The sequence below is a fragment of the Papaver somniferum genome, chromosome 1 (genome assembly GCF_003573695.1).
Source record: "Papaver somniferum cultivar HN1 chromosome 1, ASM357369v1, whole genome shotgun sequence".
Classification (NCBI taxonomy): Eukaryota; Viridiplantae; Streptophyta; class Magnoliopsida; order Ranunculales; family Papaveraceae; genus Papaver; species Papaver somniferum.
The window spans coordinates 93662181-93678676 of NC_039358.1; the positions used below are offsets into that span (position 1 = coordinate 93662181).

The 16496-nt window shown below is 37.3% G+C and overlaps 1 protein-coding gene across 1 annotated transcript; it reads left to right on the plus strand.

Moving 5' to 3' along the window:
* The first annotated feature begins 14361 nt into the window (after positions 1–14361).
* LOC113347652 (nucleolar transcription factor 1-like) lies at positions 14362–14943 on the plus strand. The gene is made up of 2 exons (XM_026591328.1): positions 14362–14700; positions 14797–14943. Exons 1-2 carry the CDS (start codon positions 14362–14364, stop codon positions 14941–14943), a joined length of 486 nt encoding a protein of 161 aa, XP_026447113.1.
* Positions 14944–16496: the final 1553 nt, after the last annotated feature.

Sequence of the window (16496 nt, forward strand, 5' to 3'; positions counted from 1 at the left end):
AGAACAGCCTAGAATTATCTAGTCTATATAGCATACGACTTTTGTCTCATAAGAAGTAGCAGATAGAAGAGATAGACTTTTGAGTGATAGATAAGTTCAAGTCTCCACATACCTTTTTATTGATGAAGTTCCACGGTTCCTTGTATATATCTTCGTCGTTGTATGATGAATTTCCATGAAGTCCTTGAGCTCAAATATAATTTTCTATCCTAGTCCGAGACTTAGCTATGTAGGCTAGAAATCAAGACTTATAGTTTTGATCACTAACATTGACAAACATGCTTGAGATAGCAAAGCATGCGAGGTTGACAAAGATATGCTCTAACAGTTTGTAAGAATTATTTACGGCTTAACGAAAGAAAAAGTCTATTGAATGGATTGTTTAGTCCGATAATTGCATAATTCATATGATTTTAGAGTCCATTTCATACTTGTTTTAGTTATTATTCTTGCATGTTTTCGTATTATTACTCTTGTTTTCTCTTATTTGTCTCAATTAGGTGAATCATCCAAAAAGGAGCTACAAAGTTCTGAAAATGGCTAAGAAGAGAAGTATTCCAAGTATCCAAGTGCCTAAGTCCAAGAAAAGTGGAAAAAGTGCGACGAAGAGGGGCAAAACGCTAAAAATCAAGAGAAGGGCCAAAGACCGATGTTAACTCATTCAAATTAAGGATTTATCATCACCATCTTGAAGATAATTGAAATATAAAAAGAATACAAAAACAATGAGGTCATTCTGAATTTGGACGAAGAAGTTGTGGCCAAAACAAGCTTTTATCGAATACCGAAGACAGTAGGGTACGCATACCCTAGTTCCGAAAATTTCTGCTGGAATTTGAGGTACGTGTACTTCTGCACGTACTTAGCAAGTAGTAAAATGTGTATAAACTCCTTGGAAGGCCTAAGGGCACGTTTGGGAACGTTATTTCGTATTTTTGGGTCGGGTTCTTGAACCGAACTAAATACTTGAAGGCCAAGCAATGTAAACCTATAAAAAGGTATTAGGTCATAGAATCGAGCATGTCATATTATAATTTTGTTCTTCATTAATATTTTAGAATTTACCCTTTATGGGGAAACCGGGTAATTGTGTAATCATGAGAAACTAATCCTTTGTTGATTAAGGATGAATTCAATGTTCTAACCTTGAAGCTTTATTAATAATACAAGTCTATTGAGAGTTTTTATCATCATCATTTGTTTTTACTATATCTAGGGTTTATGAATGGTTCTTAGATTGATTTGGAGTGCAGGGATTCTGTGGAGAAATCGTGTGTGAAAACAACACCAGCAAGTAAACCTTGAGCCAAGAGTTTAACTACTGGGATTAACCTAATTCACAAAGCTTAAAGCGTTCGATTGGATTACACCTTGAGTGAGATACTACTTGGTGGTTCGGTTGAATAGAATCTGATATTGGAGATCTTTCGTATCCGTGATAAAAGGAGTTTTGGGGATAACACTGAGCTAGCTGTTATTCTACGGTTGGTGATGAATGGTTCTTACGAACAATAGATAAGTATATTAATCCAGCTATCGCTTGGTAGCGGCGAAGGATTCCTAAATCATCTCTTTTCTTCATTGTCTTTCTATTTATCTTACAACCAAACCCCCTTTGTTATTTACTTTATCTTGTTGATCAAATAACCTATCAATTACACAACTCTCTGTGGGAACGATCTCTTACTACCGCTATATTACCAGTTAATTAGTGGGAAATATATTTATTAATTTGTTGTGCCTACGACAGCCCATACAAATTTTGGCGCCGCTGCCGGGGAGCAGTCGCTAATTGATTTGTTATTTGTTTAGCTTGTATTTTTTTTTATAGTTTTGTGTTTATTTTCTATTTTGTTCTTGTGTCTCGTCATGTTTCCTTACGAAAATAACATGTACGGAGCACAAGATTATAAATACAACAGTGGTAATCAATATGGATTTCAATCTCATTCATATGAAAATTACCAACTATCCTATGAGTATAATCAAAACCTATTTTTTGGCTATGATCAATATCCCATGGAACCTTACGTATATTCTCATACATGTCAACAACCTTATAAACGGGCATGTAAGTGAATAATCACAAGGATGGGAGGATACTTGTGCTTCTAATCGTTTGTTTTATGAAAGTGAACAGAAGCTTGATTGGTTGATTCTTCAGTTCAAGGCCAAATTGTCCACGCCGGAACCCCTTAATGAACAACTAAGCATGGAGAATAACACATCAACCGAATCTCACTTCAATATATCTAACCAAACTCCTGATCGTTTTTATGATCATTCACCTATTCGAAAAGGGAAAACTTGATCTGGAAATAGTGTGGTGAGTGAAGGTGTTGGTTATGATGAACGTCTTTACCAATTAATCCAAGCGATGGCGCAACATCAACAAACGCTCCATTCAACTGAAAAGAAACGAATGAGCAGCTCCAAGAACTTCAAGAGGGCATGAAAAACTTAAGAAGGGACATGAATAAAATTAAGGAGTAAACGGAGAAGGATGAGCAACCTTTGGAAAGCCTTTGTAACAGTGATGAAGTTATTCAAGCTCCGGATCTTCATAATGATCATTCTCTTATTCAAAAGGAGGAGCCTTGGTATGACCGAACCATTGTTATGAACGGTGTGACATACTCAAATGCATATCAACGTTACAATGAACACCCATATTACAATGTTTTTAGGCCGGTTGATTTGCAAGAAGTAGACCTAATTATTCCCTCGACGGATACTCATACAGAATACCCCAAAATCTATACTGAAGAAGAGTTCCTGAGAGCGGAATTTGATTCGGATGACGAGAGTGTTGAAGACATGGAGATTGAGAATGAAACCAAATTGATTGAAGTTGTGGAATACCCAATTGAGCAAGTTAAAAATAGTTCGATAGAGGACCACGAGATACTTGAGGTAAATAATTCACTGTTAATTAAGAAAGATAAGGATCACGTACAAGGTTTGTCTAATACTTTGCATAATTCTATATCTTTTGATCCTTTTTCTCTAATCGAAGTATCTTCTCAAAGAGTTGTTAACCCAACTTTTAAGAAAATACCTCACTTAGGATTGGAGTTGTGTGCTTACAAAGTTTTAACGGATTATTTTGCTTCTAAGTATCCACCACTTGATGTGTTTGATTCAAAGATTTTACAGGTTCACCAAGCTGAGGAACCTTTTGAAGTTCCCGAATTCTATGTTCTTTATACACTTCCGATTATAGATTGAACACCACACTGTATTAAGCCGCTACAGACACTAGCCTACTACAAACTAACTTCGGTCTGGACTGTAGTTGAACCCTAATCAATATCACACTGATTCAAGGTACAGTTGCACTCCTTACGTCTCTGATCCCAGCAGGATACGACGCACTTGATTCCCTTAGCTGATCTCACCCACAACCAAGAGTTGCTACGACCCAAAGTCGAATACTTTAATAAACAAATCTGTATCACACAGAAAAGTCTATGATAATAGATAAATCTTTCTCCCACAGGTAAATCTACAAGTTTTGTTTCGTCTTTTGATAAATTCAAGGTGAACAGGAACCAATTGGTAACCCGGACTTATATTCCCGAAGAACATCCTAGAATTATCTAGTCTATATAGCATACGACTTTTGTCTCATAAGAAGTAGGAGATAGAAGAGATAGACTTTTGAGTGATAGATAAGTTCAAGTCTCCACATACCTTTTTGTTGATGAAGTTCCACGGTTCCTTGTATATATCTTCGTCGTTGTATGATGAATTTCCATGAAGTCCTTGAGCTCAAATATAATTTTCTATCCTAGTCCGAGACTTATCTATGTAGGCTAGAAATCAAGACTTATAGTTTTGATCACTAACATTGACAAACATGCTTGAGATAGCAAAGCATGCGAGGTTGACAAAGATATGCTCTAACAGTTTGTAAGAATTATTTACGGCTTAACGAAAGAAAAAGTCTATGGAATGGATTGTTTAGTCCGATAATTTCATAATTCATATGATTTTAGAGTCCATTCCATACTTGTTTTAGTTATTATTCTTGCATGTTTTCGTATTATTACTCTTGTTTTCTCTTATTTGTCTCAATTAGGTGAATCATCCAAAAAGGAGCTACAAAGTGCTGAAAATGGCTAAGAAGAGAAGTATTCCAAGTATCCAAGTGCCTAAGTCCAAGAAAAGTGGAAAAAGTGCGACGAAGAGGGGCAAAACGCTCAAAATCAAGAGAAGGGCCAAAGACCGATGTTAACTCATTCAAATTAAGGATTTCTCATCACCATCTTGAAGATAATTAAAATATAAAAAGAATACAAAAACAATGAGATCATTCTGAATTCAGACGAAGAAGTTGTGGCCAAAACAAGCTTTTATCGAATACCGAAGACAGTAGGGTACGCATACCCTAGTTCCGAAAATTTCTGCTGGAATTTGAGGTACGTGTACTTCTGCGCGTACTTAGCAAGTAGGAAAATGTGTATAAACTCCTTGGAGGGCCTAAGGGCACGTTTGGGAATGTCATTTCGTATTTTTGGGTCGGGTTTTTGAACCGAACTAAATACTTGAAGGCCAAGCAATGTAAACATATAAAAAGGTATTAGGTCATAGAATCGAGCATGTCATATTATAATTTTGTTCTTCATTAATATTTTAGAATTTACCCTTTATGGGGAAACCGGGTAATTGTGTAATCATGAGAAACTGATCCTTTGTTGATTAAGGATGAATTCAATGTTCTAACCTTGAAGCTTTATTAATAATACAAGTCAATTGAGAGTTTTTATCATCATCATTTGATTTTACTATATCTAGGGTTTATGAATGGTTCTTAGATTGATTTGGAGTGCAGGGATTCTGTGGAGAAATCGTGTGTGAAAACAACACCAGCAAGTAAACCTTGAGTTAAGAGTTTAACTACTGGGATTAACCTAATTCACAAAGCTTAAAGCGTTCGATTGGATTACACCTTGAGTGAGATACTACTTGGTGGTTCGGTTGAATAGAATCTGATATTGGAGATCTTTCGTATCCGTGATAAAAGGAGTTTTGGGGATAACACTGAGCTAGCTGTTATTCTACGGTTGGTGATGAATGGTTCTTACGAACAATAGATAAGTATATTAATCCAGCTATCGCTTGGTAGCGGCGAAGGATTCCTTAATCATCTCTTTTCTTCATTGTCTTTCTATTTATCTTACAACCAAACCCCTTTTGTTATTTACTTTATCTTGTTGATCAAATAACCTATCAATTACACAACTCTCTGTGGGAACGATCTCTTACTACCGCTATATTACCAGTTAATTAGTGGGAAATATCTTTATTAATTTGTTGTGCCTACGACAGCCCATACAAATTTTGGCGCCGCTGCCGGGGAGCAGTCGCTAATTGATTTGTTATTTGTTTAGCTTGTATTTTTTTTTAGAGTTTTGTGTTTATTTTCTATTTTGTTCTTGTGTCTCGTCATGTTTCCTTACGAAAATAACATGTATGGAGCACAAGATTATAAATACAACAGTGGTAATCAATATGGATTTCAATCTCATTCATATGAAAATTACCAACCATCCTATGAGTATAATCAAAACCTATTTTTTGGCTATGATCAATATCCCATGGAACCTTACGTATATTCTCATACATGTCAACAACCTTATAAACGGGCATGTAAGTGAAAAATCACAAGGATGGGAGGATAGTTGTGCTTCTAATCATTTGTTTTATGAAAGTGAACAGAAGCTTGATTGGTTGATTCTTCAGTTCAAGGCCAAATTGTCAACGCCGGAACCCCTTAATGAACAACTAAGCATGGAGAATAACACATCAACCGAATCTCACTTCAATATATCTAACCAAACTCCTGATCGTTTTTATGATCATTCACCTATTCGAAAAGGGAAAACTTGATCTGGAAATAGTATGGTGAGTGAAGGTGTTGGTTATGATGAACGTCTTTACCAATTAATCCAAGCGATGGCGCAACATCAACAAACGCTCCATTCAACTGAACAGAAACGAATGTGAAACTCCAAGAACTTCAAGAGGGCATGAAAAACTTAAGAAGGGACATGAATAAAATTAAGGAGGAAACGGAGAAGGATGAGCAACCTTTGGAAAGCCTTTGTAACAGTGATGAAGTTATTCAAGCTCCGGATCTTCATAATGATCATTCTCTTATTCAAAAGGAGGAGCCTTGGTATGACCGAACCATTGTTATGAACGGTGTGACATACTCAAATGCATATCAACGTTACAATGAACACCCATATTACAATGTTTTTAGGCCGGTTGATTTGCAAGAAGTAGACCTAATTATTCCCTCGACGGATACTCATACAGAATACCCCAAAATCTATACTGAAGAAGAGTTCCTGAGAGCGGAATTTGATTCTGATGACGAGAGTGTTGAAGACATGGAGATTGAGAATGAAACCAAATTGATTGAAGTTGTGGAAGACCCAATTGAGCAAGTTAAAAATAGTTCGATAGAGGACCACGAGATACTTGAGGTAAATAATTCACTGTTAATTAAGAAAGATAAGGATCACGTACAAGGTTTGTCTAATCCTTTGCATAATTCTATATCTATTGATCCTTTTTCTCTAATAGAAGTATCTTCTCAAAGAGTTTTTAACCCAACTTTTAAGAAAATACCTCACTTAGGATTGGAGTTGTGTGCTTACAAAGTTTTAACGGATTATTTTGCTTCTAAGTATCCACCACTTGATGTGTTTGATTCAAAGATTTTACAGGTTCACCAAGCTGAGGAACCTTTTGAAGTTCCCGAATTCTATGTTCTTTATCCACTTCTGATTCTAGATTGAACACCACACTGTATTAAGCCGCTACAGACACTAGCCTACTACAAACTAACTTCGGTCTGGACTGTAGTTGAACCATAATCAATATCACACTGATTCAAGGTACAGTTGCACTCCTTACGTCTCTGATCCCAGCAGGATACGACACACTTGATTCCCTTAGCTGATCTCACCCACAACCAAGAGTTGCTACGACCCAAAGTCGAAGACTTTAATAAACAAATCTGTATCACACAGAAAAGTCTATGATAATAGATAAATCTTTCTCCCACAGGTAAATCTACAAGTTTTGTTTCGTCTTTTGATAAATTCAAGGTGAACAGGAACCAATTGGTAACCCGGACTTATATTCCCGAAGAACAGCCTAGAATTATCAATCACCTCACAATAATCTAAATTGTATGGTAGAGAAACTAGATATTGCAGAATAACAAACGATGAGACGAAGATGTTTGTGATTTATTTTTATCTTGCCCTATCGGAGATATAATATCAAGCCAATCTTACAATTGAACTCGTACGTGTAGATGGGGAAAACGATTTGCTGGTTTTTCAGATTATTGAAGAGACAAGCGTGTTGTCGAGACTCCTCAACCGAGCAAAATGTTCAACCTCACACAAATACACTGCAAAGGGAGTGCTTAGATTCGAGAGATCAATCTGTAGGACTCCGGCCTAAACCAAGTCAATGGCCGTTCCAGAGTCAATTCGGTCGCAAAGAGAGAGATGGGTTGATCTGTAGGAGGGAAGTTTTCAATGATGATCAAGGATTGTTGAAGGATTCTGCAAGTTTTCTGTGAACTGATGAGTTCAAATAAGTTCTGGGAGATTGACGAATTCTTGAGAGTAATTTCTTGAGAAATTCTGTGTAGACGAATGTTGTTTTCCAATCATGGATTCAGAGACTTATTTATATTGTCAGAATAGCAAACACCTTGATCCCTGTAAGTGTGACGGTTTCTTGAGTGAAAGAGTGGGAAAGTGGAAGATCGTGGTGAAACCAGTTCCAGGTCATGCGGAGACTTGGTTAACCGTCCACCCACTACTTTGCTAATTACCTCAACCGCTTGCACGACTTACTCACATTTCTCATCGTGGATGAATCCACTTGCCGTAGGCCGCCATACCAAAACCCTAATTGATATCCCCCCATGTGACATGATTGATTTCTCATGAATCGTAGAGTCTGCATGACAGACGTGTATTTTATTAGTCAGTTGTTGACTAATTAGACAATGAGTCTAAGTTTTGTTGAATTGAGAATGAGTGATCGATTGCTCGATGATTCATGGATTGAACATGTTTGACGTTCTTAGATATTGCTCGTCTGAGCAAATATTGTAAATTCGAGCAACTGAGCATCTGAATATCGATAGTTGGATCAATACTTGAGCAACGGAGCAAGTATTGCTCAATTCCATGAATTACTGATAAATTACTGAGTATTGATAGTCGGATCAATATTCGAGTAACTGAGCAAGTATTGCTCAATTTGACGAATTATTTATTAGTGACATGACCCAATAAAATATTAATTAAAATATTGGTAGACTACCGAATATTATATAATTAATCCAGATGTTGATTGCTAGATCAACATAAATTTATTAGTGTTTGAACTTGCTCAGAATGATGATTTGTGGAGCGTTTGTTCGAAACCCTAATTTTGATCAATTGTTCGTCAATTGATAAATTGCTGAAAATAGATTATGAGTAAGAGAGGGACCGACCACATGAGATGATGGAGTCAATGTGGCTCCAAGTGCTCGAGTGAGCGTGCACCAGGTTCTTAGTTGGCCAGTTTGTGAAAGAATGGTGATTAAATGCTGGTTTCATCATTTATTGAAATAGTGCTCAATTGAGCATTAGGTGATAAAACCTAATTATGGAAAAGTGGGGGACCGGCCAAGAGGTCATGAGACCTCCCTTAGTGGTCGTGGGACCAGCTGATGGCCGTTTGAGCAAACTCCAAGTTGGTTAGAAAGAGTTTGGGCTCAGTATATGTGTAATTGAGCAAATTAGGTCAAGAATTGAGCATATGTGTGGGACCGGCTCTATATAAGCCCTAGGGCCTGCCTTGGTCGGTCAAGGAAGCATGCCCGGGGCACCATGATGTCTGTGTCCCAATCCTGAGATTTTTGGTATTTTCTGATGTGAGTTTGAGCAATATTGTGGATTTTCAGAAGAGTTTGGTCTTGACTGAAATTCTTGATTTTCGCTCGAATGAGCATGTGTGCTCATTTGATCAATATTTTGTAAATATTAAAATAAGGATATTTTAACATTTAATATTGTCGTGAGTAGCTAGCCGGTCGTGTGACCATGTCTTCTTTTGGATTTTTTCATGGTTTGAGCAATATTTGAGAAAATACGAAGAAACCATGATTTTTGCTCAAGTGAGGAGTGTTAGAGCATTACTCGGTCGAACTCGCATACGTTGCTATCTCAAGCATGTTTTTCAATGTTAGTGATCAAAACTACAAGTCTTGATTTCTAGCCTACATAGCTAAAAGTCTCGGACTAGGATAGAAAGTGTAGTTGAGCTCAAGAACTCCATGGCAATCATCATACAAGACGAAGGACTACTCAAGGAACTGGTGGATCTTCATCAACTAAAAGGTATGTGGAGACTTGAACTTATCTGTCACTCAAAAGTCTATCTATTTTATCTCCTACTCTTGAGACAAAACTCGTTTTGATATATACACTTTCATTATGCACATTTTCTATTTCGAGTCGAGTTTATCTCGCCTATCTATTTCTCGAAATATGTGTTGGTAAGCTTTCGCTTTAACCGAATTCATCTTTACCTAGTGACGAAAGTCATGTTATGTTTCAATCACTTTGAAAATTGCTCTGACGAAAAATGGTCTGTGGATAACGGCTATATCTGTCCTCTAAGAATGTTTCAATGATTGAAATGAGAGTTTAGATTACATAACCATTGGTAGGATATAAGCATCGTTATGGAAACACATATATGTATAAGTTTTTATTCCTTGAACCAAAGTTTGCGAACTTTGTTGATCAAGAGAAATGGAAGTGGCGTGAGCCAAGTCCGCGAACTCAGTCCGCGAACTGACGGAAGTTCTCGACCCGAGAATTTTTGCTTGAGTTTGTGAACTCCTTCCATGAGCATAAGTATGCGAACCAGTCCGCGAACTTGAGCAGGTTATATCTAAAACCAGTTGTTCTTGAACTCATGTTTATTTAAACTAAGGAATGCTTTTGCAAACCGTGGCTATAAAGTTCATGAACCGATTCGAGTGAATCAAATCGTTTTTGCTTCAATTGTGTCTTGTGTAGTTACATAAGATCTAAGCAATTGAACAACTCTCTAACTAGTTCATTTGAGTCATTTGAACTAGTTATGGTGAAGATGAATATGGTTGATATGAAAGTAATCATATGGCTAACCATTTGGTTAACTATTGTTGAACCAACAAATGTTAATGTTTGGGAACGGCTCGTAAACCCAAAATTGGACATTTCATTTGTGTAACAAGCTAAGTTTTCGATCCAACGGTTGAGAAATATTAGCTTGAATCTAATCAGGCTTTCATCTAACGGTGAATATTGAATGCTTTGTTACCAAGCTAACAATGATTGCAAACCCTGATTTGAAAACTATATAAGGGAGAACTCTAGAAACTGGGAAACCTAATCCCCACACCTTACGTGTGATACTAGTTGCATAGGTAGAGTCGATTCTCCTTTAACCTTTGGTTTCTTCTTCTAAACTAACGACTTAAAGACTTCATTGGGATTGTGAAGCCAGATCGATACTACTTTTCTTGTAGTTGTGTGATCTGATCTTGCTATTTCCATCGTACGAGTACTATTGAAATAATTGGCTTGAAATTTTATATCTCCGATAGGCAAGATAGAAAAGTAATCACAAACACTTCGTCTCATCGTTTGTGATTCCACAATAACTTTTTTCGCTGCGTCGATTAAGATTATTGTGAGGTGATCAATAGTACTAGGCTGTTCTTCGGAAATATAAGACCAGTTTATTGATTGGTTCCTGTTCACCTTGATTTATCAAAAGACGGAACAAAACTCATAGGTATATTCGTGGGAGACGAATTAATCTATTACCGTAGACTTTTCTGTGTGATACATATTTGTTTATTAAAGTCTTCGACTTTGGGTCGTAACAACTCTTAGTTGTGGGTGAGATCAGCTAAGGGAATCAAGTACGTAGCATCCTGCTGGGATCAAAGGCGTAGGAGCATAACTGTACCTTGGATCAGTGTGAGATTTATTGGGGTTCAACTACAGTCCAGACCGAAGTTAATTTGGAGTAGGCTAGTGTCAGTAGCGGCTTAATACAGTGTGTGTTCAATATGGACTAGGTCCCGGGGTTTTTCTGCATTTGCGGTTTCCTCGTTAGCAAAATTCTGGTGTCTGTATTATTTCTATTCCGCATTATATTTGTTTATATAATTGAAATATCACAGGTTATGCGTTGTTCAATCAATTAGAATATCCAACCTTTTGGTTGTTGATTTAAATTAATTGACACTTGGATATTGGTCTTTGGTACCATCAAGTTATCTCTCTTTGATAAAGACTCGCAAATTTCTATTTGCTTGAGTGAAGATCAGATCGAGAGATTGAGATATAAACTCTTTGATATACTTTTACCTAGATTGAGTCTGACTGTCTAGTTGATTCTCTAGAAAGTATATTGGAGTTTGTCCATACATATTGTTAATCGAATTGTTGGGTGTGGTTGTTGTACGCCCACTTTTCAAGGAGTTTTCATGAGTTTATGAAAATAATATTTATACAAATAAGGATTGCAAGGTGTGGGACCGTCCACGGCTAGGGAATGGCCGGCCGTCTAGGTGGCCCGGTCCCGCACACCTTTCCTTATTTTATTATTTTTCATGAAACCATGAAAATATGAAGAAACCCTGAATTTTGCTCAATCCAGGAAAGTTGCTTGAATGAAGGAGTCTTTATAAGTTATGAATAATAAAAATAAGAATTGTAAGGTGTGGGACCGGCCATGGCTAGGGCATAGCCGGCCGGCTAGGTGGCCCAGTCCCACGACACCTTTTCTTATTTTATTATTTTTCGTGAAACCATGAAAATATGAAGAAACCGTGAGTTTTGCTCAAACAAGGAAATATGATGAAATGAGAGAGTTTTCATGAGTTCATGAAAATAATAAAAATAGGAAAAATAATGTGAAAGGCGTGGGGGACCGGGCATGGCGGCGTGACCGGTCGGCCGGTGGGGCCGGTCCTCCCTAGGCGCCTCTTTTATTTTTAATTATTATTTCTCTCTCTTGTTTTTGTGTAGGATTCCTCATTTGTCCATATTTTTGAATGCTCGTTTGGCATTTGGGTGCTCGTTTGTGCATCATTGTTGATTACACTTGCACCATTTTCTTGGGGCTTCCTCAGTGATGGTCCAGATGCCCGGTTATTGAGTATTTATTACTAATTTATGAAATTCAATGGAGAATGGTTCATGAAACTGAGTAATAAAAATGAGTAGTTATTTATTATCAATCCATAAGATCAACTGTGGATTCGATTATGGATTCGGAATAATAAAATGAGTATTACCATCCTGTAGGTCATGGATTCGACTACAAAATCGAAGTAATAAAATTGTTTATTACCATTCCATGAGATCAACCGTGGATTCGATCATGAAATCGGAGTAATGAGATAAAATATATTATCTTATAGGAATTCGGTGGTGAATGTCACAGTAGAATAAATAAATTTCAGAAGGGATATTAGCCAGTTAAAGCGTCATATCCATTCTGAAAAGTGCATAGTCAGGAAGCAGCAAGTGTTGCTGGTACCCTGAAGGCGTTAATGCTCTCAATCTTACGGAGAACCGCCCAATCGTTCTTTTATATAGAGGTGGGTCTCTCTCATGTAGTCATGGAACAACGAGTATCACCGACGTCCTGAAGGCGTTAAATTCTCAATCGTACGGAGAACTGCCCAATTATGTTATTCTACATAGAGGTTATGATGAAATGCGAGGTGTCGAACGCTCATCTAGTGGAGGATTTTCGAGAAACATATTCATCATGGCTCGTAAAATATGAACTGTCACATGCCTGAAAGCCGTGTCAGAAACATGCAGTGTGATGATTTTACGGTTTTGACCTTTGTTGAAAATCCACCATCTACATTAAGTCCCCTACTTAGTAAGGGACAGTCATGTTCCATGGTAAGCATTAAATGGTGATTTTCAGTCGACGAGATCAATGGTTGAACTCAGTTGTACAAAGGTATTTTCAGAATCCCCGATTTGCTCCAATGTTGTCATGTACGAGCAAATGTTCAGGTGAAGACCCTGAAAGTATGATAGAGCGTCATCTCGTGAACACGGAGAAATGAGTCACTGCTGTTTTGGTCGGTTAAAAGTCCGGTTTTGGTCGGTTTAGCGTTCGCGGGCCCAAGCCCAAAAGAGAAACCCATGTTTTATTAGGTTTTGGAAATAAAATTGATATAAAAGGTAAGTAACCCTATTTTTTTTTTATTTCTCTTTGATTTGACCGACCAACTCTCTTCATCACTCCCACGTCCGAGCAGCAGGAGGAGAAAAATCTCACGCCGGGAAAACAGTCGCCGACGACGACCGTCCGGCCAAATTCCGACCGACACCGACATGTACGCCCTTTTTTTTTTTTTTTTTTTTTTGCTGTGAATTCATGAGTTTCCATGAATTATTCAAAACAAGAATCCCATATTTGTATGCATGTGTAGGTTTCATGAAGAATTTTGTTTAGAAAACGTATACATGCCCGTTCGTTCGTTAGTTTAAGAAACGAGCAAAAATCCCTAATATGAAAGAGATGCATAAATTCTTGAATAGACATGGTTTAGTTGCAGTAGAGAAAATTTTGTTTATGAGGTTTCATGAAAACCAAAATTTATTTTCAAAGCACGAACTTTCACAAATACTTTTAGGAACGTAGATTCGTTCGTAATAGAAGTAATAAATAATGATCCTTAGAGTTAGAGGAATTTTTGAAAAGACCTGTAATCCATGATAAAATTTATTTGTGAGATTTCAAAATTTTATTTGGAATACGTGGATTTTTGCAAAAATAGAAAAGACCTTCGTTTCGTAGACAAATGCTCGTTTGAGCAAAATAATTTATTATATATATATATATTTTTAAAACTTACGTGAGTTATCAGCTCACGGGATTTTTTTTTAAATTACGTGACTTATTCACGTTTTGTTTGAAAAATAAAATTTTGGTTTATAAATAATTGTTGGAAACAAACAATATTTTCATGAATTCATGAATTCGTAGTGTATGTACACAGAAAATCGGCGCATGTGCACATGAAGGGTCATGTGAGTTATTCTCTTGAAAAGTCAAGTGTTGACTTTTAGATGATGATTTTTGCTCGGATTTGTAGGTTTGAAAGGACGAGCAAGTTTTCGGAGTTTTACATTATTATCACTAAGTTCGTGAAACTGTAAATAGGTAAGAGTTGAGGATTACCATTTTTGTCATGAATTCGATATTAGCATATCTTCAATTGTGTGCTTCTGGTTCCAGATGATGGTGACTTCCAGCAGCAGTGATTATGATTATGATTATTCCTCTAGCTCTTCCGACGAGGATTCCAAGGCTCCAGAGATGAAGATTTTTGCAGCAGAATCTCGCGCCAAGATGGACCAACCATTAAAGAAGGCTAAGGAAGCCATAAACGGCTTGTATCTTGATCAGCTGAAGACTGCCCGTGATAGATTCTCGAAGAGGAAAGCCGAGGATGAGATAGTAGCTGAGTACCGGGAGAAGAGGCTTCGAATTAAGCGCAGACGGTTAGCCGCCGAGGAAAAGCTTCGCTCTCATCCTGATGGTATAGCCTCGGATTCAGATGTTGAAGAAGAAGAACCTGTATGGGATCCAAGGGAGCGCAAAATTAAGCCACACCTGCTTACCAGGGAGATTGAGTGATTAGTTGAGGCTGATCTTGAAGCTGAACACAAAAAGGAAGAGTACTGGGATGCAATGTACGTCGATCCTGATGAGAGAGAGGACTTTGGTGACGATTCTAACAGTGATTCTGAGGAAGAGATTGAAGAGGATTCCACGGAAGACGATGATGGTGATGACGAGTCCGACGAATCCGACGATTAGTATTGCTCGCGAGTTTTTTTGAGATTATTTATTTTCCGTTGAAGTAGATATTGTTTTGGCTGAGCAGTTTGACTATAGAGATGTTGCGTCAGAGATCATCATTAGTTTTTTTTTTTTTTGAACAATAATCTCTTATCGCATTTCCTGCCAAATCTTCTTCACGCCTCTAATTGGATGAAATGGACCGATGTCCATATAAATGCAAATTGACCACTCAATGTGATTGCACAAGCAGACACGTGATCTCCCAGATGATCCATCCATCGTAATATTGACCGCCTGAACTGTCAGACCCCAGTGTTGCTACGTTTCTCCCACATCACTATGTACTCTGATTCGAGATTTAGGGTTTCAGTAGAAACCGCAACGGATTTGACTACCCGTTATAGGATAAGTATCCGCGTATTGACCCTCAATGCTTAGGGTTTTACATTTAAACGGGACATCGTCTCCTGCCCTTGTGTATTATCAGAAGAAATTTTGATCACAATCATACCTCTCATCACCATGCCTGGAAGTAGTGTTTCTTCTCGAAATGAATCTCAGACGAAGCATGATATGGAAGTGTCCGTCTAGGTGAGTCGCACGTTTTTTCTTTATCTTCATTTGATCAGGATGACTGATCAAAGGAAATGATTTGTTGCAGGATAATCAGAGGAATCGGCCTTCTTCTTGTGATTTGAGACCCAAGCGAACTGTTAAGGCTCCCCGCCCGGTACAGGTCGGCTCGTGCTGAAGATGGAAGAAGATGCAAACATATTGGAGAAGTGGATGCGAAATTTGAGGTAAAATTTTTTTTAGTTAATTGTTTTCCTGTTTAAGAAAAGCCTGATTTTATTTCATATATTTTGCTTTTGCTTAGAAAAATTTCGGTACAATTGGTGATTTTATTCCATTATGTGTGTATGGATGTGTGTGTGATTCAATTGGTTCTGGTTAAGAAAAACTATTGTTATCTTACTTTATTGTATGATATCAATTGTTTAGGCTTACAAAATTTCGGTGCAATTGCGGTGTTTTAATGCTTATGTTGATTCAATTGCTTCCGGTTGAGGTGAAAAATTATGCAAGTTGATTTATTTTGCTTTGTATGAATTATTTATGGCTTAACGAAATAAAAAGTCTACGGAATGGATTTTTTAGTCTGATAAGTGCATAATTCATATGATTTTAGTGTCCATTCCATACTTGTTTTAGCTATTATTTTTGCATGTTTTCGTATTATTACTCTTGTTTTCTCTTATTTGTCTCAATTAGGTGAATCATCCAAAAAGGAGCTACAAAGTGCTGAAAAGAGCTAAGAAGAGAAGTATTCCAAGTATTCAAGTGCCCAAGTCCAAGAGAAGTGGAAAAAGCGCGACGAAAAGGAGCAAAACGCTCAAAATCAAGAGAAGGGCCAAAGACCGATCTTAACTCATTCAAATTAAGGATTTCTCATCACCATATTGAAGAGAATTGAAAGATAAAAAGAATGCAAAAATAATAGGTCATTCCGAATTCGGACGAATAAGTTGTGGCAAAAACAAGCTTTTATCGAATACCGAAGACATACG